Here is a 26,625-nt window from a genome sequence, read left to right on the forward strand (position 1 = left end):
AAATCTCAGCATCTGTTAGGAATAGCAGGGAGCGAGACTCTTTTATATGGAGGACTTTTTCACCACGGTGCAGTTCATTTTCTTCCAAAACAGATGTATGAGCTCAATCTGAACCTGATCTTCAACAAGCTGTACAATGTAAAGGCTGAGAAAATCCAAGAGTTAGATCCGTCACACTGCATGATTTTTCTTTCCAATATAGTGTCTATATTTACAATTATGGGGAAGCCCAGTATATGAAGCTATCAACAAAAGCAGGCAACAAAAGTATTTCGATTTTATCTACTGTCAGGTCAAGCTGGGTGCCAGATTTTTAATATAGATCACAAGTTCTGAAAAACACCTCATAATGACAGGTCAGAAAGAAAAAAAATGACAGAATCTAGATTCTTTTCATATCAGAATAATATTCATTTTCATTTACCTTGGCCGGTGTAGTGGTAACAACCAGCTTTTACCATAACTGTTAAAAGTGACAGAGTGAGAAAGAGTTTACCCCACAACTGCTTTTGTTTCACATACATGTAGGGCTGCCACAAACGATTATTTTGATAGTCGACTAGTCACCGATTATTTGACTAATCAGATCATCATCCATTGAACGTAAAACGTACAGCTTATTGCACCAGCAGCATCTGCTCTTATATAACTATCATTAGCTTACAGCTTGAAGTGTTTAAGGTATGTGCTAACTAAAAATAAAGACAAGATGATAGTTTATTAAATTTTAATGAAATTTGCAGATTGTTTCAGTGAAGTAAACTCCTTGCTATCTAAAATATAACAGGACACCGGAGTATATTCTGGAGCATCTCACACTTCTGATAATCAGCTGTCTGCTTGACGTTTATTCAGCTGTGTAAAAACTATAACTTTAATCTCAGCCAAACCGATTTACTCAGGAACAAATAAAATACTGAAAAAAGCCAAACAATAACATTTTTAAGTTATCTAAGTGACTTATATATGTTTAACCTGAGTAGTGAAAGAATTTGCCGGGAGTCCGGTGATCTCACGGCTCTAATGAGCCTAGCCCCCGGCTAGCTATCGAGCTAGTGGGTAACAGACGTCTCCGAAAACGTCGGAGCGCTTTTGAAAATATGTGGTGTCTTGATAAACTGAGCAGATATTTGAGGTTTACACAGCTACATTCTCGCCTGAAAATATGGTAAACGTTTATTTTGTGACCCAGAAAGAATAATAAGAGTAATATTAAAACTAACTAGCTGCCGCCATTGTTGGAAACTGAGCTGGGCTGCGCTATGAATTCTGGGACACAGCTTCTTCTTCTTCGGGGTTTAACGGCAGCTGGCATCCTTGTACATGCAGTGCTGCCATCTTCTGTTTCAGTCCGTTATTACACTCTTAAATCCTGCTACTTATTCCTGCGTCTTTTGTGATCTTACAAAGCTTCAAACTAGTGATGTGCGATACCACTGATTTCCTTTCCGATCCGATACCAAGTAATATTCAGGGTGGTATCGACGATACTGATCCGATACCGATACTTTGTACAAATCTTGTTTTATTTATTGTATCTCAAATTACAGCGTCATAATGATTACAGGACATCAGATTACTTGTTCTTATCACTTAATAATGCAGAGTTCATCATATAGAAATAAAAAAAACTGAAGTTGTGCGCTATTTGAACACCTTGCCTGCCTGCAGCACTAAAGGACTCCGTGAGAGACGTCTGTCTCGCCCTAGCAGCACCTGTCCCTCTCCTCCTCTTCAGTTCACCTCAACATACGCTCGTCATATTCCATCCATCCATCCATTCGCTTCCGCTTATCCTTTTCAGGGTCGCGGGGGGCGCTGGAGCCTATCCCAGCTGTCATAGGGCGAGAGGCGGGGTACACCCTGGACAGGTCGCCAGTCTGTCGCAGGGCCAACACACAAGGACAGACAACCATTCGCACTGTCATTCACACCTAGTGGCAATTTGGATTATCCAATTAACCTATCCCCACAAGCTGCATGTCTTTGGACGGTGGGAGGAAGCCGGAGTACCCGGAGAGAACCCACGCAAACACGGGGAGAACATGCAAACTCCACACAGAAAGACCCCGGCCTGATGGTGGAATTGAACTCAGGACCTTCTTGCTGTGCGGCAACAGTGCTAACCACCGTGCCACCGTGCTGCCGGTCGTCATATTCTGTGATATAATTTACTCTGAGGTGTTTGACAAGGTTAGTGATGTTGCCACAACATACATGCCAAACCTCCCGATTTTTCCGGGAGAATACCGAATTTTAGTGCCCCTCCCAAAAATCTCCCGGAGCCACCATTCTCCCGAATTTCTCCCGATTTTCCACCTGTGACGTACTACCCAGCTTTCTTTAGACCGCGAAGGCCGGGTCCTCAGGTGGAAGCAGCCTCTGAATTTGGATACCCCCGCTGTTTCCAGGCCGGCCAATAATAACGATGACATTTAATGTATTTTATCCAATAAATAAACATTTATCTCTCCCCCCCCCCCCCCCCCCCCCCCCCCCAACAGCCCTTTTGAATATCTCCCTAATTTTGAGGTCTCAAGGTTGGCAAGTATGGCCACAACTCCTCACTCTTAGAGCACTTTTTTGCCACATGTATCGCAAACCACGTCTCAGCTGTTTGTGGAGGTAAAATACGTCCGCACATGACTCCAATTACGCTCAGCCATTGTTGTGAGTGCGCACGGCAAGAGGCTGCGAGACATTTATACAGCCGTATTTCGCACATAATTATGAAAGGCGGAAGAGGAAGTAGTTCCTTTGAATGTAGACAATCCGAATGTTATAGTTTCTTTCCACTGTGTTCCTGTTGATGATAAACTACAAATGTATTCTAAATTACTAAAATATCGATATTTTAATGTGAGAATCGATTCTAGAACATCAATGATTGGTATCGGAGGAATCGATATTTCAGGATCGATCCGCACATCACTACTTCAAACGACGCCAGTCGTCGACGGTTTTGATAGTCGACGTAATCGTGACTAGTCGACTAATCGTGGCAGCCCTACATACACACACAAAAAAAAATGAAGACCCCCAAACTACCTCTACACGTTACTGCTTGGATGTTTATTTTAAGATGAGAAAGCCTGATGGATATAAAACCCCACCATATCCCAACAGTTTCAGATAGATACACTGGGAGTGCATTTACGTTTTAGAGGAAAATAGTCAGGGTGGGGGTTGCATGGGGAGATGGGAGAGCTGGAAAGCTCTCAGACAGTGACACAGAGGCCGCTATGTACACAGAGATGGGACGAGAATGCAAAGAAAAGGGAGAAGGGTGGAAGAGATGCTCTGACAGAGGTCAAAAGCACGCTTCAGCTTAGTCGTCATCCACAACCTCCTTGAAATGAACGTTTTTATTCCTCTTCAGTCTCTTTTTCTGTATCTATTTCTTTTCCAGCTGTCTGATTGCATTCTCTTCTCACCTTCATCTCTCCTTCACACTACTTTAACCCTGCCTTCAACATTCTGGTTTTTTCCACCTTTACACAAGGATACAGGTACAAAAACAACAAACCAGAGCAAAAAAACAAAAGACACATGAAGCCACCTCCTGATCTGCATTTATTATCCACTGGACCTTTCTTGCAGCTAGAAATTTGGAAAATTAAACAACACATATGCTCTGCTGTGCTGTGGCTCATGGTTCATGAAAATTGAAAAGGAAAATCAACTACTTTATAAATAATTAAGGTACTTGGGCCCTACATCCAGCAATGCATCTGAATCTGGTTAAAACTAGACACTCCTCACAGTCTATTCCCTCTTACTCTGACACTGAGTAATATCTAATAAAGAAGAACCCACACATAAACACAATTTGTATTTTGGGGAACATAATATTAAATATTCAGTTATAAATTAACAGCCCAAGACTATTTATCATAATGGTTGCTTGCAAGCAAAGAGACAGTACGTGGGAGGCTGCTGGCTGTCATCAAGCGTGTGTACCACCGTTAAATAATAATCTTATTAACGGCTGTGATAAAAAAGAAAGACATAACACATACACATGCGCATCTCAGAGATACGTTACGCATTGTTTTTGCAGCGGGGTAAAGCACACTTTAGAGGATCTGTTGATAACGCTGGGACCGCACGAGCAAGATCAAAACAAGAGCTAGCAGAATGTTGAAACAGGAGATAAAAGATTTATGTGGACCCTATCAATACTCAGTCAGCCGTCAGCCTGGTTGGCAGATAATGGCTGCAATCTGCATCGCTTTGGTCCACATCTTGTTGGATTTTCTGTTCATAGGTCTCTCACAATAATGGGCTTTTTATCAATATTACTAAAAATGAATATAAAACAGCAATTGAAAGTCAGCAAACATCATGTAACAGGATCATTTTGACACATAAACAATTTGCACTAATAATTGCACATTAACTATATGAATACTAGCTAAAAAGAAAAGAAAATCACATTGGGGAGCGGTGCTACTGCTTTATTTAAGTACTGTAAAGACAGATTGACGGTAAAGAATAAAATAGAGGAGAAATGCATCAAAATAAGTCATTACCAGGAGAGGAGGCGTGTCTGCTGTGGGGAGGTTTTTCAGTTTTAAAAAATGAGTCTTGTTTTGTTTTGTTTCTGGTCGTTCTGTGGCTGGAAGTGGTTCAGGCAGCTCCACCCACACACAGCCACTGGGGTGCAGGTGGGTTTTTCTTTTTCTGATGACATCATTTGTGTCACAAAGTCTAAAAGAATAAGTCCAAATGAAGCTACTGTAAATATCTACAAAGGCTCGTGAATCATTACACCATGAAACTGTCAGAAAACACTTTTTAGGTTTACACAAACTATTTAAATCCTTCAGTGCATCCGTTCTCTGTTCCCTTCACATGGCTCTGGCGTCACCCACATGCCATTACATTATCATGCTGAAGCAACACCAACCCTCTCCCACGCCCATCATGCCCACACACAGAGGCATACTCTCTAACAGCTTCTACATGGCAGCTTGTGCCAGACTTGTCTTAATTGACATTACTTTTCCCAGAGCCAAAATCACAAAGAGGAAAAAGTGATATTGTTCAATTATGAATCCCACGCATGTATAATAGATGGACTCTCACTTTTTTTTGCGCGTGTTCTTCCTTAGCAATTCTCAGAAGAGGGGCAGGAACCGGTGGGGGTGGGATGGGGGTCCTTTTGAGTTAGCCTCTTCCTCTTCCTGTGCGGAATAATGCTTGGCACACTCCCAGATGTCAGCACCTATTGGTGGCAGGCCCTGGTGAAGACTCTTATCGTGGATTGCAGGTGACTCCTTGTGCAATCTTCTCTTTGCGGAGCCTCTGCTACTACGTTCGGAGCTCAAGGGCAACGGACAAGCTTCGGTCACGGAGAGTGCACACAGGCGTGTCAGATGGATCTGTGCGCTTGTGTGTGTGTGTGTGGGAGGTGGGGTTAATGTCTGGTAGCCCATGAACATAGAGACTGACATGGGCTTGGTTCACTGGTGAGCCAGCAGGGAGTCAATGCAGGCAGGAATGTTGCTGATTTAGCCTTCCAGCATGACAGAGAATAGCAGACAGGAAACAGTTGTAGTTATCTTTTAAAAATCAAGATAGGGGTTAAAAAAATTCTCAGTTATATAACATCTCAAAAATATTAACCAAATAATGTTTATATTTATATTTTTCCTTCAGTATTTGCTTGCAGACCAATGCCAGTCAGTGGTTGCTTCACTGAGGCAATTTATTTAAGTAAATGTGAGATCAATACAGGTCCCACTAACACACAGCATAAATAGGCCTATGCATTAGCCTGTGCATTAGACCACTGATGTGTCAGGGTTTTTTGCGCAGCTTGTATTTACCTCAACCAAACATCATTAATCAACTTTTACTGAATGAGTATGGAGGCTCCTTTTTTTCTCGATGAAATGCCAACAAAAGAGAATTTTTATGACATATTATCCGGGTTGACTGCTTGGTTTCCACAACAAAAGCCTGATTTTCACCCTTTCTTCTGTGATTTTATCACATTCAATGAGCTATTAGCCCAAAACGTGCTCAGCCCAAGGCTGTTAATGTATTTAAACACTGGAGCCTGATTGGGTATTAACCACAATTTGGCCTATGTGGTCTGCACCAGGTCAGCGGGCACCTGGGCATCAAGACATTAGGGCATCTCCACTGGGGCAAACAAGGACTGAGCCACACTGACAGCTCATAGCAGGCGATGCAGGTAATTAAGGCAAAGCTCTGCAGTGGCTGCCTGGGGAGGAGAGGAGAGTGTGGTGGTTGGGGGAGTAGAAAATGGGGGTTGGATAGGGAGGGGTGGAGATAGGGTGGAGGACAGGATGGCCTCATGATGGCAGTGAGTAAGCAAGCACCCACCCCACCCCCTACCCTCTCCACTGTTGCCCTAGGGGCTTACACAATGAGCGGTAAAGAGAAGCGCTGCACCGAGCTGAGACGCACTGATCGAAGAACAGAGTCCCCTCACTCTCCCAAATCACCGGCGCCCAATTTGCCCTCATGAATAATGTTGAGCGATGTGCTCAGTGCCACGCAGCCGCTATGTAAAACCAATGATACCCTTCTCTGATGTCAACTCTCTGGAGGGTGAGCAAAGAATCACTGTGGAGTGGGTTAGTTGATGCATATGAATGCTCATTTACATAAGCGCTAACATAAGAGGAGGGAGTTCCTACATACTGTGCACTTTGAAGACATTAATCAGTTACATCACTAAGGCGGGAATGGACAAACACGGCAAATAGACTGAGACGGAGAGGTAGAGAGTAGATAAAGTTCTAGTAACTGATACTAACATGCAAAAGCACATCAGGAGAAAGAAACAACCATCTGAGATAATGCTCCATTACGCTTCCCAGGTGATGCTATGTTGACATGACTGCATTTACCTAATATTAGGTCACATGGAAATTCAAGCGTGGATCAGAGCTTAATGTAGACTCTAGTCATTTCCCAGCCTTCTGGAGCCACAGAAGTCAGTTCTCATTATGAGTTACGGAGCTAACTACAATAAAAGTAGCCATCCATATCTGTTCTGTGACACATTAGCTTTCTTATCTACCTACAAGCCACAAGTCTGGTCCAGACTGAGTTATTTTAGTCTGAAACACAGATATTCGAGCCCGTTCTCACTCCCGAGGCGTAACATTCCGACGTTTTGTCACGTCCCGCGGCGTTCCTGAGGAACGCGAAAGGAGACCTTCGGCGTTCTTATGGTACACGGCGGGTTATGGCTGAAATCCAGTGCAATGACGCTCCCGCGGTAATAGACGTTCCAGCCTTGTATTCCAGCCCTAAACCTAACCTTATCCCTAGCCCTAACCATAACCTTTTTCCTGACCTTAACCATGACTTTAATTATGTTAAATAGCGTGTTTCTAAGTGATTAGAAGAAAAAGGGCGAACATGTGTAGATTGAATCCATAGGGTTCTCATATTTCCTCATTTTTCCGAGGTCGTCATTTAGGAACGTGGTGGGTAGCCGAAAACGTAATATGTTGACGATTTGTCACCTAGCGTAAAATGTTACGCTTTGGGAGTGAGAACGTGTTGGATATTCATGATATTCAGTGGATGACTCCTACTGAGTTCAGTAATACACACTTTTCCCAAAACATTTTTGGCTTTAATGAACGCTTTATCAAGTTCTGGATTGGTTGCCATGAGATCTGAGTCACACGTTCTTGTTCCACTTCAGGATGACCTGTGGTGATTCTTTAAACTTTCCTCCAACTCTTCTCTCAAGTTCTGTGGTTTAACCCTCCACCCCCCACCCCGAAACAGGGACAATGAAGAGCTGCAAACTTCCAAGCTAGGGAAGCAGTGGGGAGCATCTCTGCCATTAACCAACGGCCTTGTTGAGGGTAACAGCACCAGGGACAACCAATTTAAATGTTAGTCATAGGTTTGCTGTGGCTCCAGAGTGCTGACAAGGATCAATACCTTTGGCTCATCCCACCAAAGCACTGAATTCAAGAGTTCCAAGACAACAAAGTGGGGTACATTTGCTTACATCTCTATTATTATAACCAGATAATATTGCTGCCGCTCCAATGCTTTAATTGTTCCAAACCTTAACAGTGGACATGTATGGATGACATATTTCCCTGTTCAGCTGTCGATTGGTTCCTTGGAGGGGCCGAATAACTAGAACTACCTTTAGATTTCCCTTTCAGCGCCACGCCTTTCTCTTATTTTTGGCTCTGAATCAGTCTGCCAGCAGAAGATGTAATGGAAGGATCAACGACTGGTGGTCTTCTGTTAGATGGAGGTGACAGTGGAGAGGTACACTCAGGGTTCAAGGTGAGCAGGAACAACTAGCAACCCCATTCTAGCACCTTTTAATAATAAGTCAACATACCTCATAGACAGGCTTCATTCATTTCATTGCCTTGTGTTACATCCACATTTGGGGTTACTTTGTTAACCAGCAGGTGAACTAAAGTAGAAGCTGAGTAGAAGCAGCCTACTGACAGTTATTAACAGCCGTGGGCTGAGAGAAAAAGAAAATGTTATGTCTATAACATCTTAGTCTAAGGAACTTGCAAAGAAAAGCGTCTGGACTTCTTTAAGTTACTTGAAGACGTTTCACCTCTCATCCGAGAAGCTTCTTCAGTTCTAAGGTCAAATGGTGGAGAGTCCCAGATTTAACCCCAGTGGGAGTTTCCCCCCCAAAGAGGGACAAAAGGACCCCCTGATGGTCCTCTACCTCAGCGGTCCCCAACCCCCGGGCCTCGGACCGGTACCGGTCTGTGAGTTGTTTGGTACCGGGCCGCGAGAGTTGAGGCTCAGGTGTGAAATGTATGGTTTTCAGGGTTTTTATCGGTTTTCAGCGTTATTTTGTTATCGTTTTTATCCTTAACTCGGTTTTCCTGGGTCTTTTCAGGTGTGTTATGAATAAATCTTCTTTTGTTTCGGTACCGGTACTAGTTTTATTTTGTTGTATTTATCCGCAACACCTTAAAGGCCGGTCTGTGAAAATATTGTCGGGCATAAACCGGTCCGTGGCACTAAAAAGGTTGGGGACTGCTGCTCTACCTAATCACATGAGCCAAGGTGTGAAAGCGGGTGTGGGTCCCAATCAGCCAGGGTTTTGGGTGAGCTCATTGTGAAACCTGGCCCCACCCTATCATGCGATTTCCTGAGGTCAGATGGCCCAGGATGTGAGTGGCCGTTAAGGCGTCTGGAGAGGGAACTCAAAACTGGATTATAGATGGCAGAGAGTTGGTGTCGTAAACCACCGCCTCTGTTCAAAGATGGTCGCTCACAGTGGACATAGATGGCTTCTTTCACTCCTCTTTCAAACCATCTGTCCTCTCTGTCCAAAATGTGAACATTGGCATCCTCGAAAGAGTGACCTTTGACCTTTAGATGCAGATGGACTGCTGAGTCTTGTCCTGTGGAGGTGGCTCTTCTATGTTGTGCCATGCGCTTGTGAAGTGGCTGTTTGGTCTCTCCAATGTAGAGGTCTGGGCATTCCTCGCTGCACTGTACAGCAAACACCACATTGTTAAGTCTGTGTTTTGGAGTTTTGTCTTTCGGGTGAACCAGTTTTTGTCTGAGCGTGTCGCTGGGTCTGAACCTTCACAGACGTCTATAACATCTGTTCCATGATGGAGAGAAACACGGTACAGCACATGTAGCATTGCTCTTGCTCTACAGCCAGGACACGTGTGGGTGGGATATCCCGTACTAGAATCAACTGACAATGACCTGCTGATGATCAATCATTTCAAATAATGCTTTTTAAAAACACAGTCTGACATTCTGGGAAATTTCGACTTAAGACTTAAATGTCTAAATGTCTTTATCTCAGTTCTGAATGAAAGATAAATGTTATGCTTGCAGCTTATAGCTTCATGCAACCTGCAGTTTTGAGATCACTGTGAGGCTTTCAAAGAATCAGTTGAACTCCACAAATCCCAGAACATCCATAAAGCGATTCCTTCTTTACCCTTCACTTAAACAACGTTGTCATAATAATTACTTGGCTTTAGAGGCATTAGTTTAAGCATAATGCTTAGAAACCAAATTTATACATTTTCCCTAAGATCTTGAAGTATTTCTTTAACTTCATTTTCTTTGTACAAGAACTAGTGTACTTATTAAAAGAGAATATTGTCAGTCACTCCGAGTACACCCCGAGAACGTTAACATGACTGCGTATTTTGCACTGAAAATGTTTTTTTTTTTCTATTTCAGCAATAGGAGTACATTTTTTGAGAGAGGATGTTTTAGTTAGAGATGCCCTCGTGAGTTCTTGACTTGTATCTCTGAACAGTGCTACAGCACTTGACTTAAATTTGTATAAAATCTAGTGAGGCACAATATACGCCGTGCATGCTGTTAGAGGGTGGGAGAGTGGCATTATTTCTGTTTGAGTAAAATTCCTCCTACCTCTGCTCGCTATACCATCAAGTACTATTCAACTGACTGAGCCGACAGAGAGAGAGGTAGAGATAGGGAGAGAAAGAGGATCTCAGGTGAGCTGAGGAGGAGGACATTAAACCCAGCAGGAAGGGATGAACGAGGAGATTTGCTGGAGGAGGAAGGCTGACAGCCTGAAGATCATCCACAGTACTGGTACTGCGACACAGCACAGGAGCTTAGAGCCTAAAGAAAAAGGTTTGGTATGCATCTGAGCAGAGTAATTATAGTACAGCTGGATTTTGTTTCTTCTGTGAGAAAGAAAGAGAAGAAAGTGAGAGAAAGCATGGTAGTGTATGTTGCGCTCTAAAAGTAGTTATAAAACTTACATTTTTCTGAATTGTTGGGAAAATCTTTAAAGACTATTCTTATTTAACAGTGTTTTGTTTTTGGACACATTTCTAGTTAATTTTTGTAGTTTACTGGCTCCAGGAGGTCAGAGTTCAGATGTGTGATGTCATCAGTCAGCGCAGAAAAAACAAACAAACAGTGTCTGAGACGTGAGGAAGCGATGTTTTGCTGATGATATGCTATGCTGCCTGTAAACTCCAAACTGAACTGAGGAGAATAAAGTTGCAAGAAAAAGGAGAATGGAGTCATGTCTCTCTGAGGGTGCAACATGTACTTCACCACTAACCTGTTTGTCCTTTGACTTCATCTGACATATGCTGGATTTCAGCTTTTGGTCATTCACGCCAACATGTTTAGTCACCACTGAGTGAGAAGTTTATCTCTGGTGTATTTCACTTTCCACCTTTCGATCACTTTGACGTGTTTTTAGATGAGACACGTGCTCCATTTGTAACAGACAGAATCGTTGGGATCATGTTCGTGGTTTCAAAGGAAAGAAACAACAATGCTCACTCATTCGGTCTACTAAACACGAGTGCAAATGTGTGGGACATGTATGAACTTTGACTGGTGATGATGTTGCATTGGTGAAAAAGTACAATTTCCACTTCTGATTAAAATGCTTGATCAGTACAAAAGGAAACTTTTAAAAGAAGATGCTTGGCTGCTTAATTCTTCGAGTAAAAATCCTACAGAGTATTTGGTGTTACATGTACTAACAGATGTATTTTTCCTGAGCCCTAAATGGATACATGTATTTATTTCACTCATTTACTGGATGAACATATAAACAGTCTTTCACAGGCACTGGTTATTGTATCAAAATAAACACAACACAATTTCCTTAACCGTGTCTCACACGAACAGATTAGAGAATTTTCCGCCTCTGTAGCGAGCTATAACAGGAAGACATTTTGCTTCATTGCCATGTTGTTTTCCCATTATCCCGGGGCACAGTGAATGCCATTTGCAGGAGAGAGAGAAGGAGGCGAAATGTGGCAGTTAACAGTGGAGGGCAAATCAAAGTCCTGGGGTTAAATGGGATTGTGGGTCAGATGACTAGACATTGTTGCCTTTCTGCTCACGGCCATACTCTTCTGCCTCAGAAAAATATCCCCGCTCCCCTCCCATCACTGTCTCCCTCATCCCTGCCCCCCCTCCTCCTCCTCCACTCATCAGCCCACCATTTCCCTTTGAGGCAACAGCATTTTGTCTTTAGTAACCCCACTAGAAAAGACAATCCTTATTGCTTCTATGCAAAAAAAAATGTGAGCCAATTTGTTAAGCGTGGATTTTTGTGGTTCTTAACGATTGTTTAGAATTTGTGATGTTTTCATGTGTCTAGCTCTACTTTAGCTTTTTCATATATATCCAGTCACAGTCGCACTAGCAATGCTAGCTTTACAGAACTTCAAAAAACCATGCAGCCGTGTACGATCTGCAACCTCACTAATATAAATCACTCTGACGGATACACAGTCAATTGAGAGGAACAGGGACAGGCGACGGCTGAGAAAATGGCAGATATCTGCATTAGAGCTGCACTCAATCAGCACACAGATGGGAGTGAGCTTTTATTAACCATCATGTTTTCTGTGATTACTGCGCAGCTGTACATCAACGCCGCCGTTTCATTCGCGTCCGTAACTACCTTCCGACGCAGCCTCGCGTACTCCCCGTCCTATACCTGAGCTGTGTGAATTATGCCGGCAGCACCGGTGACAGCGGCCCTGCAAACACTGCCAGGCAGCAAAACACACATCAACATATTCAGAGCGTTTAGTGCCTGGGATTAATCAAATTATAATTTAATCATCTGATCAAACAGCAATTAGCATAATCACTTCTGGGGAAGGCCTGATAGAGCTGAGACTGGAGCGGAATGGAGCTGGGGGCGAGCAACACTTTAATGAAACATTTGCCAGAATGTTTGAAAATGTTACACATTTTGGGCTACAGGAAACGAGCTGGACTGTGAATGTTAATCAGCACGGTCTGGTATGCTTAATGAATATGTCTGACAGCCACAGAGGAAGAAATTACAAGTGAGTATTTTCTATTTTCTTAGTGATTGTCTTTTATGGTTTAACATTGGGTAATCTTTATTGTAAACACCCCCCATAAAAAAGGTTTATTCTAAAATGATTAAAATCTGGTTCATTTTTAGCTTTTCCCCCCTCTACACAAACTGACCACAGAATTCGAGTTCAGCTGATAAAATCATTTCCCAGCAGTATAACTTAGTTTAGCAGAACATTGTTCAGGGCAAGACTCAATGAATATTTTTATGAAATCACGTTCTAAAGTCTACAATTAACGCAAGGACAGCGAATTTGGACGAACATGCAAAAATGCTTCGATCACCGCGTCTGCCATCATTGGTCTTGTTAATCTTGCAAGCTCGAGGTCTTTTATATCACTGACATGAATGAGATGCTGTTTGAACCTCTTGCCTCTGTGTTTCATCCCATGCAGCAATCATTGCAACGCAGTCTTTCACTTTGTTCACGTGAAAATGTGTAAACAGCATGAAATCGATATGGAGTGAAGCTCAAGAGGAATACTTTGTAACATTACTGTGTTTCAGATGCTTCTGTTGTAAACGTCTCATTCTGGTTTGGACAGTGTTAGTTTAGTATAATTTGCTGACGTCCCTTCACGTCTTCTCAGGGACAACAAATAAGAACTTCCTTCTGTTGTCTATGAGGTAAAACCAACAATCTGATCTGTGCACAGATCTGTTGTTTTGCAGCAGTTGCATCATTTTTGTCTGTTCTACATACTTTTTTTTAAATAATATGAAAATTTCACATCAGGCAAAATGGTAAGAGTAAACATATATAAATTCAGTGCATTTTGTAGATGCTCCATTATCAAATATTGTTGATGGGAAACAGTGTTTGTCAACAATTTTAACCTCATATCTGCTCAGTGCAACTGAATCATGGCACAAGTTTAGTGTTCTTCTCCATTTTGGATTGATTTTTCCCCTTTAATAAATTTTTTGGCCTTTTACTGGCTTTACTAGACAGATACAGTGAAGACTGACAGTAAAGCCATGCAGCAAAGGGCCGCGGGTCAGACTTGAACCCGGGTCGGCCGCCCTCAGCAGCATATGGTTGCCCGCTCGGTCCAGCTGAGCTAAACCGGCGCCCTTGGATTGAGTTTTGATTTCATTTGTAGAAGGGGCCACTCCATAATGTGTCTAGAACTTGGCTCTGGTGTTTATTTATTTTTTTATACCTGATGGATAACCACAGCCAAGCTCTAAACATCCGTGGATACAGCTGACAGGAGCGGCCCCCATAGTGGTCTTCTGCTGCTGTAGCCCATCAGCTTCAGCATGTTGCTCTCCGTGGTTGTAACCAGCAGTTTGGTTTTTATCAGTGCAAAGTACTCCGGCCATTCTCCTCTGACCTTTGACATCAACAGTGCTCACTTGATATTTTTGTCTTTTGTGTACAATTCTCTGCAAACCCCAGAGGTTGTTGTGTGGTACAGATCCAATAGATCTGCAGTTTTTAACATACCTGTATGACACCAATAACCATGCCACGGTTAACGTCACTTCTCCTTTCTTTACCATTCTGATGCCCAGTTTGAGCTTGATTATGCCCGTATGGATACATGCAGTGAATTGTTGCAATGTGATTGGCCGATTAGACATTTGTGTTAAAGGGCAGTTTAACAGATGAACCAACCAGTCCAAGAGTGTATTTCATATGCTAAACTCACTACTTTCACAGTGATACACTGTATGCTTTAGATAATAAAAATAAAAAATTTGTTTTATATAAATGTAACATTTTATATGTAATATTAGAAATGAAGTCCATTTCAATAAAATCCTCCAAGTTCAAGGACAAACAGCCGAGGTCTTTATTTTGAGAGCTTATGTTACCTCTTGTTGTACCTGACTGGTCACAGCATTAACCTACTGCCCTATTTTCTAATGAAAGCCTACATATGCAAATAACTTAGGTAACTGTGATCTTGTTAAATCACTAGTCCGGATAAGATGTACCGGAAACTCTAGTCCATTGTTTTTAACCACTTTACTTGCTCTGTAACACTGTCTCATTGTACACTCACGCAAGGCCATTTCTGAAGGATGCAGCTTACATGTCAAAGATGTTCTGGTCATCAGGTTAGACAACAAACTAAACTGCAGTGATCCATCAGTTAAACTGTGTAAAACTGATCTGAGCCAATATTCTGTCAAAATGTCATTCAATACTTTTGAGTATTACCTTTAATCTGTGAGTCCATGTTAAGTGCAGATGTGCTGTATATGAATACCATAGCCATAAGCACCGACAACAACTTTTATAGTTACCACTTATCTGTGAAACACCCATAAGCCTGAATGCATGTTGTAGTGTTTGGCTGATCTAATGATTGCATAGCATTTTGTACTTTAACCTTATTAAGTTTATCTTCATATATCTTTAATAAACTATCACACATGTCAGCTGCAAAATGGACTAGAACCAAAAAAAAAGCAGCAGGATGCTCTGAATTATCATTACAATGTCAAGAACAAAGGGCTCGAGCAATTTCTGTCACTCATACCAGTTAATTTGGGCTGTGGCACTCGCAGCCATGAACTTTAACTGGACGAAGGATAAAAAAGGCAGTTCAGTCTTCATACGTGTAAAAAAAAATGCTGCGAATAATCTTGTTTCTGCATGGAAAAGCAGGGCGATTTGATATGACTCTTTGAGTTTTAGATACCACATAACACAAGCTGACTGTGTGCGTCCCTCTTCCCCCCTCTCTTCCTCCTCTTTTTCTGCCTCACTACACACTATCATCTCCTTAAGCATTCTGGTCTGGGTTAAATGAAACCTTTAACAGTTCAATGTGCATCCATTAACATATGCTTGAGTCTACTCACAGCCAAGCTAAGGCGTAAGCATGCAGTGGCAAAAACAAACAAAAAAAAATCTCGATCCGATGGCACGGACAAATCCCGGAGTGATTAGCGAGTCCACAAAAACAGTCTCTAATGCCTTCTAACGTTACCGAATGAACCAGATTTCATAACACCTTGAAGAAAAACAACAAATGTGAACGAAATCTATCCTACTGCGACCTCTAAGCTAATATAAGAGCACAAACACTGTTTATTTCATAATAAACGCATTTAGGTTTTAGAATATATTGACTTTACAGTTTCTACTAACGGTAAACATGCATGTATGAATACAGCTGTCAGAAATGACTATCTCGAGCATCAGTGCCGATCCTAACTGAACAAAATCAAGACATGACAACTATGCACTTACAGAGTAAACACGCTGAGTTTAAACTCATGTTCCCGGTGGCCTACATTGCATTGACTGGTGTGCTGATATTAACGTGCTACTGAGGAACTGAGCTCAGTTATTGTTTGCTGATGTGTGTTGCTGTGACTCCGTCAACCCATCCTGTCTCTATGTGAAGTGACAGATGTATACCAAAAGACCAGAGTCTGCACAGACCTAGTTTCCTACTGGCCCTGATGTGACCTCTAAGCAACACTGTTTTGTCAGGTGACGATTGGCTAAAACTGTAAAATAGGAGGAAGATTTGGTGCAGTCGTCTCCAAATTTAAAAATCGCAAACCCAAGACACATTTTTCCACTTGTAAATTACAGATAAGGAAATTCATTTTAGCGGTGTACAATAGGGGTGGGGGAAAAATCGATACTGTGTAGTATGGTGATATTTTGTTTGCTAATAATATATCGGTACAGGGACAGCAGAAATCGATATTTTGTTACAAAAAAGGTTTTTGTGCTCTGACTTCAGAGCATGTTGATCCTTTTTCTGAGCAAGAATCCTGACATTCCTTCACTGTCCAAATGTGACAGTTTACTTATTTTAATTTAAGACATGTTTTATTTTAATTAAGTTTAAAACTTTTTTATTTAATGTAAAATTATATTTTGTTTTAATTTACTTTCAAATTCTTCAGTTGCTGAAGGGGCTGCATAGTTTTCATAAACTGCATAGTTCAGAATAGCTATAATTGTACCAGATGGTTGATTCAGTTAAGTTGGACTAGACTGTAATACAAACCGTTCAGTTTGTCAACAATAAAACTGAAATGAGAGAAAGACTGAGTGTGAGACTTTGATATTAGATAAAATGAATATTGATAAAGTTTACCTTTATGTACAGAATCTGAATATCGCAAAATATTTTAAAAAATTGCAATAATATCGTATTGTGCGTTAAGTATTGTGATAATATCGTATCGTGGGATGTATGGTGATCCCCACCTCTAGTGTACAACACATTTAGTCTGGTTGAAAATGTTTCAGGGAAGCGTGCCTCCTAGATTATCTTCAGAAAACTCTTTTCGATTGAAGGTAGTGATGTGTGATCTGCGCTGAGGTACACTTGTGAAAAATTAAGACTAAGCGTGTTGTTAAGGGTGGGAGCAGATGCTGTAACTTCAATGAGATGTTGGCAAAATGAGCTTTGTCTCGCTGTGTGCTTTCAGGGAGTTCTTCCTTCCCTTTGTCGCAAAGTATTTTCTCATATGGGATCATGTGATCATTGGAGTTCTCTCTCCAGTACTACGGAGTCTTTACCTTACAGCAGCGGTCCCCAACCCCCGGGCCTCGGACCGGTACCGGTCCGTGAGTCGTTTGGTACCGGGCCGCGAGAGTTGAGGCTCAGGTGTGAAATGTATGGTTTTCAGGGTTTTTATCGGTTTTCAGCGTTATTTTGTTATCGTTTTTATCGTTTACTCAGTTTTCCTGGGTCTTTTCACGTGTGTTATGAATAAATCTTCTTTTTTTCAGTACCGGTACTAGTTTTATTTTGTTGTATTTATCCGCGACACCTTAAAGGCCGGTCCGTGAAAATATTGTCTGGCATAAACCGGTCCGTGGCGCAAAAAAAGGTTGGGGACCGCTGCTTTACAGTATATAGCACCTTAAAACAACTGCTGCTACCAAAGTATGAAAGTAAAATCTGAACTGAATTGAATCATTTTTTGAGTGTTTTTTTTTTTAATTATATATTTGATGAGGAACACAATCTTTTACATAACATGGATCAAATTCCTGAACAACCAACACGAGTTCCTTTTTCACTCTTCTGTGACAGGAAATATTGTGGAAAGCAAATGAAAGTTGTTACTTAGTGTGAGAAATTTACAACTATATGCTCTACAGATTAGAACAATGATATGAATATAAAAATATATAGGTATAACCGAGCCACTGTGTGATGTCAGTGATGTTTCGTTACATAATTTGATCATATCTGAATAAATATTCCTGGGTCTTGGTGTTTTATATTTTTAAAGCTGGAAACAGTTGTTGGTTATTGTGAAAAGTTTGCAGTACGATGTTGTAAAACAGAAAGAAACGCTGAGGAAAACGAAAGTCTGCTCCGACATTAATCATGTTTGATAACACGATAAAGACCTTTTCTCCAGCATCCCCCTTTCCATCCCAAGCTAAAAGCTAAAAATAAACATGCGCAGAGTGATACTAAGAGCCAATTGAGGCGCTTCACTGTATATTTACACAGCTTATTAGTGTCCAATTGAGCATGTGTCAGATTTCCCCCCCTGGCATAGCTAAGCAAAAACAACATTATGCCATTTCCCCAATTTTCTCTCTTCATAACTGGAATGTTTTTCCTATTCCATTTAGGATAGACACTTTTGTAAGAGCACTTTAAAAGCTCAAGCACCACTGGAGTGAACTCTACAGCAGATTTTACTCTCTACAGTGCTGAATTGTTTATATCTCTTGTAGATGAGCTTGCAAATGTGTCCTCAAATTGGAAAACAGCAATTCAGAGCAAAATGGAGTTTGTACAGTAGATACTATTCATAAATGATCACTAAAAAGCTGTGGAAATAGCCAGGAGCTGCAATCTTTAAATACATTTTCTATTAAGCGCCAATGCAAATATAGTGCATGCAAACGACACCTGCACAGACATGCATCGGTTTTTGAAAATAAATGAAAGGCCGTGATGTGTATCGAGAAGCACTGATCAGGTCACCTGAACAGAGTGCAGTGTTTGTCGAGCCCAAAGCCCACACTGCAGCAACACTCATTACCCAGGTCTCCATAGAGACAACCTCAGCAGCCTGTACCGGACCAGAGCTCTAAAAGCCTTTATTTCGTAAAGCTTCATCTCTCCATCCACAAGAGGTGTAAAAATGTACGATTCGGATGGAAATGGCTCGTTAAGTGCAGTCTTTGCAGGTCTGTCCACTGAAAACAAATGCACGGCAGAAACAATAGCATCTAACATCGCCACTCACAGCCTTTTAATTCTGTGTACTGTCAATTTTAGCGTGGCACAGGAAAAATACAGGGATCATCATGATTAACACTGGTCAATTCTACTTTCCGACACAAAAACGACGCTCGGATCTCTGAATGAGAAGAAAAGGTCAGCGTCAGAGGATTCAAGTCTGCTGATACAAATGGTACCGCATCAGCAGCAGCAGCCTCAAACGTAGCATTCATCACAATTACAAGTGCTGTTGCTGCCATTCAAAGTTTCCATGTAGATGTCTCTAGTAGCAGCCATTTTGCAACACTGTTGCCTGGACCAAAGAGACTGAAAAAAGCCATTCACAAGCAAGCTAAGCCACGGATCTCGCTCTGCAAACGGGGATTTCGGCAAAGCGTTTAGTTCGATTTCAAATGAACACCAGTGTCCTCTCGTGTTCTTGGAAATTCTCTCGTCTCGGCTGCAGCAAAAAGAGGATTTGCTTCGAATCCGTTCTCTCCTATAAATAAACCCTGCCTTCACACAACCCTTCACATTGGCAACAAAATGGTTTTCCTGTCATCTTTGCTTGATGCATCATCGTCTACTCTCAGTTCACATTGTGTCCAGTCTTATTTTTTTAACCCCTTTGCTTCCACGTATCTTTCAAAAGATCTTCAAAATAGCTCAATTTTCTTTCGAGACGATTTCTGCCCCCCAACATGCGCACATCCCGTCCTATACCCCACAGCCCCTTGTCCCTCACCACCCCCCTTTTCCAATTCCTGTGTTCGCTGTAAAAAAAAAAATAAATCAGTTACCCCCACTCCAAAGAAAGATACAACTACCACTTATCAAGCCAATCTTTTGAGGAATTCACTGTATACAAAACGGGATGTGGATGCATTTTGCGAGATGTGCATTTGGGCAAGGGTGATAAGGGCTTGTCTCTTTTTTTTTTCCCCCCAATTCAAAATGACTCCATGTCTGTGCTTCTAATATGGCGGGTGCAATGCCGGAAAAAAAAAAGAAACACACACACAAAACAACTAGCCAACCTTTTCATTCTTTTTCAAGGAGACAATTAATAGATCTGAGAGAAAGCACACAAACATGCAGTTACATGTGCAAAGCATTTTGTTCATTTTTTTTTTTTACTTTAAATAAATTACAGAATGAAAGTAAATATCTGACATATTCACCAGCTCGTTTCTTGGCTCGTGAGTAGATTTTTGAAGAGAAAATCATTGTGAATGTCAATAAAGAAATTATTTCATGCAAATAATGGTTTTTGTTTGAATGCCTCTCAAAAGCAGAATAGAGATTAAAACAACCAAAGGCTGATTGCACCAAGTAACACACAACTGTGTTCCCACAAAAGGATTTACTAAAATATTACTTTCATAATTTATACAAATAGAAATCTGATTTATAAACAGTGCAGATCCGGCACCTAAAAATGATGTATGAAAATGCAGCCAAACTGAGGCCCAGCTTAGCTTCAAGAGAGGGAATAAATAATCCTTTCTGTACAAATTGAAAATGAAAACTGATAATTGTTCCAATTTATTTTGACCCTAAATTTTACTGAAAAAAATCATTGTAGAAAAAGGAAAATAGAAATATTCCTGTAAAGAGCCTTGTTCTTCATGCAGTACAGGCTGCACCTATCCACAACCTACATTTCTCCCCTCTCTCTGCTTCTCTATCTGCACAAGGTTATTGTTAAATATCGAAGGTGTATGAGGGGCTGAAACATTTTCACTTTATTAAAGGTTACTGTGCAAGTAAATATCAACCTCCCACCAAAAGCCCCACTGTCAGTGACAGGACATAGCAACAGCCTGTTCTACACATCGTTTCCCCGAGACAAAATATAAATAAATATTATCCCCAAAGTAGAAATGGTTCCAGACCACCCTGCGTATTAATTACAGCTTGGTTCTGTTCGATAATCAGCATAAACTTTAAGTTCGATGTGCGCAAAAGCATCACTTACCATTCAAGATGCACTGGAAAAAGAAAAGAGCCAATATCCACATGCCCCGCTCCGTTCAATATCCAAGCTTATGCTTTTTTCTTCTTCTCTCCACGCACTCTTTCTTCTTATTATTTCCCCCCTTTTTTATTTTTTCCCAAGTCAATTGCAATATAAGAAAAGGGAGCCTTCAAATCTCTCTCTCCCTCTCGCGCGCGCTCTCTCCCTCTCTCTCTCTCTCAATCCTTCACGTTGGGAAGAAGATGAAGAGGAGGAGGTTTGAGCTTTTTCCTGCTGCTGATTGTCTCCTGGTACAACGGGAGATGGTATATGATCCACAACTGTGCGTCTCACCCCTCCTTTCTTTTTCTTTTTTTTTTTAGGACTGACCGCACCGTGCCGGGCCTCAGTGCAGCCGTCCCCCCGTACCGGAGTGCTGCTCTGTGTGGAACATGAGGGAGCTCGGCTCGGTGCGCTCCGGACCAGGTGAGCTGTGCTGCTGCCGCTGCTGCTGAGTCAGAGGCTCAAAAGCACAGGACGCACTGCCTATGCGCACACCGAAATCCACGGATAGAAAATTAAAACATCAAAGAAAAAATAGATTAAAAAAATAAAAAATAAGAACCAAAAAAGCCTCCAATAATGAAAAGAATCAATAAAGAATGAATGAATTAGAAGTCTATGCCCTGAAAAGAGGCAAACGTGTCATCTCAGGTATGTGCGGGGAAAAAAATGCGTAAAAAGTTGGAATTTCTGTCGAGGATTAAAAAGCGCATGGAGTTGACTGTTAGCTGCGCTGGAAACTCATTCTCTCTTCGCCACCTCTCTCCATCCGGCGAGCAACAAGCACACGCATCTTCCCCCCGCAGCCGCACACACAAACTGCGCACACTGGTCCCTGCGCTTATAACCTGCCCTGCCTCAGAGCACCGTGGAATAAAACCTCGCTTCCTTCTCCGCAGCCGCTTTCCTCCCTCTCCATTGCCTTAAAGGTGCAGGGGTGGGGGTGGTGGGGGGCACAGCTGAGCCTCTGGCGTAAAAAAAGAAAAATCAGAAAGAAGAAAAAAAAAGGGGGGGAGATACAAAAAAAAAGAAACCCTTTCTTTTGTTTTATGACGGATCAAGGTGCCACGCAGGGTGAACTGTGCATTAACGCAAGGAAAAAAATAAAAATAAATAAATATTAGCTCAGGCAGGACATCCTTCTATGGTTTGTTGCCACTGTTGTGGTGTAGCTGCAGGATGGAGGCTGAAGGAGGGAGGGAGGGAGGCAGGGAGGAACAGTGATGTAGGCTACACCTGACTGGGTGCTATGTAGGCATTTGGTTAAGGGAAAAAAATCTAAATTATCTTAATTGGAGGAGATCAAATCGTGTCCTTTAATGTGTCTTCTGGGTAATTTATGAGCCCCGGGGGCATTTTGGGGACCCTGCCAGCTTTACCCCGGCATTCATTAATTGACCTTGACAAATATAAGTAGCGACCCCCCTAATGCACCAGGGGGTATCAAACAGCGGCCATGTTAGACATCCACAGCCCCCTGCATGAGTTCACCTCCATTCAAACCACAGCGGAGGAGGAGGAGGAGGAGACTGAGAATTAAGTTGTGAAACTGGATGAAGACAAGCATATAGAGAAGTGTAAAGCCACATTTTTTTAAATGATTAGCGTTGATATTTCTATCAACATTTTATAATTCATAATTAGCGTGTAGTTGTAAAAAGGAAGAACAAACCTGAAAAACAACCTTATTTGTTTCTTACACCAGCTTGAGACACAAAGATTCAGACGCTTCCTTTTAAACCTTTAGCGAGCAAACAGCAGTGCTGAATTTTTTTAGATACTATTGAAATAATTTTGGAAGCTATGACACTGCTGTCATGTGACTGTTTGGATTTAGTGAATTTATGTTCAGCGGCGACTCAAGCTTTAGCCCACAGCCTAGATGCAGTATCTGTCTTTAGGACTTAGCATCCACATCAGACCTGCATGTGCGCTGCGCCAGGAATACAGGACCTGTCAACGCACGTCTGGCCCCTCCATGCGCTTCCAGCCAGGCATCCCCAAAATAAAACTGATCATTATCACTGACTGAAGCTACCCAAAATAAGATAGCAGGAAGGAAACATGCAGACACTGTGCACAAAGTATTTTGTCTGTATGTATGTGTGGATTTTGCCTAATCCCCTTCTCTGTCAATCTCCTTGACTCCCAGCAGTGAGGGGGGGGTTGTTGATCATTCAGTTATGGCATTTTGTTCCCTGGAATACGCATGTCTCATCTTCTTCTGCCTGCCTTTGTATAGCACTGGTCTGCAGTCGGGGACTCTATATATCTTGCCCCAGTTGCAGGCAGCTACCTACTCAGACTGCTAGCAAATTTGAGGCTAAACTGGCTCACACATCAGTACCTGTAGTATCTATGCTATCTACACTAACTATTAAATGCAGACTTAGGGGTTTGTATCTAGTATGGCTAAGCTACATTGTGCTGAATTGCTAAAATTTTCCTGTATCGCATCTTATGACAAACTTCTAAGCAAATCCAATTCAAACTGACATTTTTAATAACTGCTGTCCGAGAAGCAAGAAATCAAAACCACCAAACAGTTGTATTGTGCTAATAACATATTTACAACTGGAATAAATAGGTTGGTTATTGAGGAAACATGTTAACACAAGAGCATCAATTAATTTGGCAACAATCCATTTCCCCACTGGTTTTGTTGATTCATTACCTTTTATGCCTTGTTATGCCCAATCATTCAGCCATATGTTAAATGATTGTCTTCAGTGTTCATCCCAGTGGACGGGCTTCAGAGATTGGATTAAAATCACTGGCTGTATGGTCATACAGAGCTCAATCCTTATTTCTCTAATCCCTGCATTAACTCCATGATATGTTGTGAGGTTTGGATCAAATCAAAGGTTTTATCCTCTTTAAACCATGTTGTTATTTAACTGCACTGATTATTTAATCAAATGCAAATATTTTTAAATATTTTTAATGTCTAAAACATTAACAATTTAGTGATGGAAACAGATACTGGAAAAAATTAATACATTTATTAAGCATTATGATCTGCAACACGATGTGTTATGATGCTACTGTAGATAATGAAAATGACTAAACATTTGACGAGCAACTACTGGTTTTGCTTTCCCAGTGTTTGGTTTCAAAGATTCGAAATAAACAATATTAATACCATTCATACCAGTACAATCTTACTTCAAACCTGTAATATATGAACAACTGGTCAAGACCTCTTGAAATACTAGTCAGTTAAATGCTTTATTCTTATTTTATTAACGCACTGCAGCATTACCGTTACCGCTTCAAAGATATCTGGGCGCTGACGGTAAGCCGTGCCCCTCTCGCTCTCATTCTTTCTGTGGAAGTAGTAAATGAGTGACGGGGAAAGTAAACAAATGACAGCCATATAATGCTGTACTGCTGTACTTTGTCTAAAAAAATAACAGAGAGAGCAGCTATATGTCAGGGGAAACGGTGAATGTGTGCATTGTACTGAAAACAGGATTTTTTTTTGCCACGTGAAAGGTTTGGCTCGTTGTGACATTATCTTTTTCCCCAAAATTAAAATCAAGATGAAAGATCATCATTTTGACACATTAGAAGAAATCTTGTATGCATTGCAGAGCTAAAGCACAAGGAGACAGAGCAGGTCGTTCATCAAGTGTTCTAAAAATAGTAGCAGTGTTGGAAGCCGACTGTATATACACAAGAAAATGATCTTGAACCATGATAATTAGTCAGTTTACTATTTCAGTTTACGTAGAGCACCCATTTGTTAATTTATTTTTATTTTATGTTTTTCTTACTATTTTAATTTTAGCTTTTCACTTCTGTTTTTTGTTTGTAGCCAAATTAAAAATACAAATAAAAGGTAAGGGTCAACAGTGGTCTAGCCTGCCTTTTGCCCTGTGACCCCTGGAATAGGCTTATGCCTCCCGTAACACTGAACTGAATTAGTGGAAGAAAATGGCTGGATGAATGGATGGATGGATGGATGGATGGATGGATGGATGGATGAATGGATGGACAGATGGATGGATGAATGGATGGATCGGTGGATGGATGGATGGATCGGTGGATGGATGGATGGACGGATGGATGGATGAATGGATGGATGGATGGACAGATGGATGGATGGATGAATGGATGGATGGATGGATGGATGGATGGATGGACAGATGGACGGATGAATGGATGGATGGATGGATGGACGGATGGATGGACAGATGGACGGATGGATGGATGGATGGACAGATGGATGGATGAACAGATGGATGGATGAATGGATGGACAGATGGATGGATGAATGGATAGATGGGTGGATGAATGGATGGATGGGTGGATGGATGGATGGACGGATGGATGGATGGATGGATGGACAGATGGATGGACAGATGGATGGATGAATGGATGGACAGATGGATGGATGGATGGACGGATGAATGGATGAATGGACGGATGGATGGATGGACAGATGGATGGATGAATGGATGGATGGATGGATTAATGGACAGATGGACGGATGGATGGATGAATGGATGGATGATGGATGGATGGATGGATGGACGGATGAATGGATGGATGGATGGATGATGGATGGACAGATTGATGGATGGATGGATGGATGGATGGATGGATGGACAGATGGATGGATGGATGGATGGATGGACAGATGGAAGGATAGATAAGGAGTTGAAAGTGTTGGTTCTGATGGGTTCAGACAGATAGACATATATTTGTGGAAACGTGTCTGCCATCTCAAGTGCCTTTTACAATACCCCACATTTCAGATTCAAAAGATGATTTTGTAATCAAGGTAGTCACAGGAGCTCATTGCTCTTTATGTTCGTTGCTTTGTTTTCTATACTTTCTATGTGTATATGCGTGGGTGTATGTGTTTTTACTACTGTTTGTCGGGCATAATCTACATACAGTCAACAGGACATTCTGAGTTTGGGATTATGCTGCGAGGAAGATTGTGTTGGAGTATCACCAATTCCAACAATTCCGGAGGAAATAATAAGAACTCCAGGGTCTCTGTGAATTAGGGGTGGGCGATATAAACGATATACAATAGAAACGATATAAATTTGGCCAACGATAGAGATTTTGACTATATCGCTCTATCGCGATAGCGCATGTTGATGATGTCATCAAGCTGCGCCTGTTTTGGTCGAAAGCATAGCGGCGGCTAAAACCATTATCATCTGCAAAATATGGCGGGCGACAGTCATAGCAAAGAGATGAAGCACTTTTGAAATATGGAGAAAGCCAAAAACTGCGCTTCCTCCACTTCCGTAACATTGATTCATTAATGTTGAATTCTGTCGCAGCTGTTCTATTCCCATGTTGTTGCAGTATATTAATAACTAACCTCGTATTGTGGATGAATAATCTCAGTTGTTCTCCTGACTGAAGTTTGCCCCATCCTGCTATGCGATTGCATTTGTCCCTGACCACCAGAATCCCTCACGTTAACTTTTATCGAGCGGAAAAAAAGTTGGCGTTCATCCTCCAGCTTCACTGTGCTAATGTTATGCTAACATAGCTCTGTCGCTAGCAATCACGTAGCACAACATTATATACCAGGTAGTCCAACCCTAAAAGTA

At 41.6% G+C, this 26,625-nt stretch overlaps 1 protein-coding gene across 2 annotated transcripts in view; it reads right to left on the minus strand.

Moving 5' to 3' along the window:
- dscama (Down syndrome cell adhesion molecule a) overlaps positions 1–21,909 on the minus strand; it is a 123,159-nt gene extending 101,250 nt beyond the window's left edge. For both annotated transcript variants that reach the window (XM_087847065.1, XM_087847064.1), the window contains exon 1: positions 21,005–21,909. In XM_087847065.1, the coding sequence (XP_087703191.1) occupies positions 21,005–21,047 (43 nt within the window). In that variant the 5' untranslated portion in view covers positions 21,048–21,909. The remainder of the gene's footprint in view (positions 1–21,004) is intronic.
- Positions 21,910–26,625: the final 4,716 nt, after the last annotated feature.

This window comes from Neolamprologus brichardi, chromosome 10 (assembly GCF_056152115.1).
Source record: "Neolamprologus brichardi isolate AB-2024 chromosome 10, ASM5615211v1, whole genome shotgun sequence".
NCBI lineage: Eukaryota > Metazoa > Chordata > Actinopteri > Cichliformes > Cichlidae > Neolamprologus > Neolamprologus brichardi.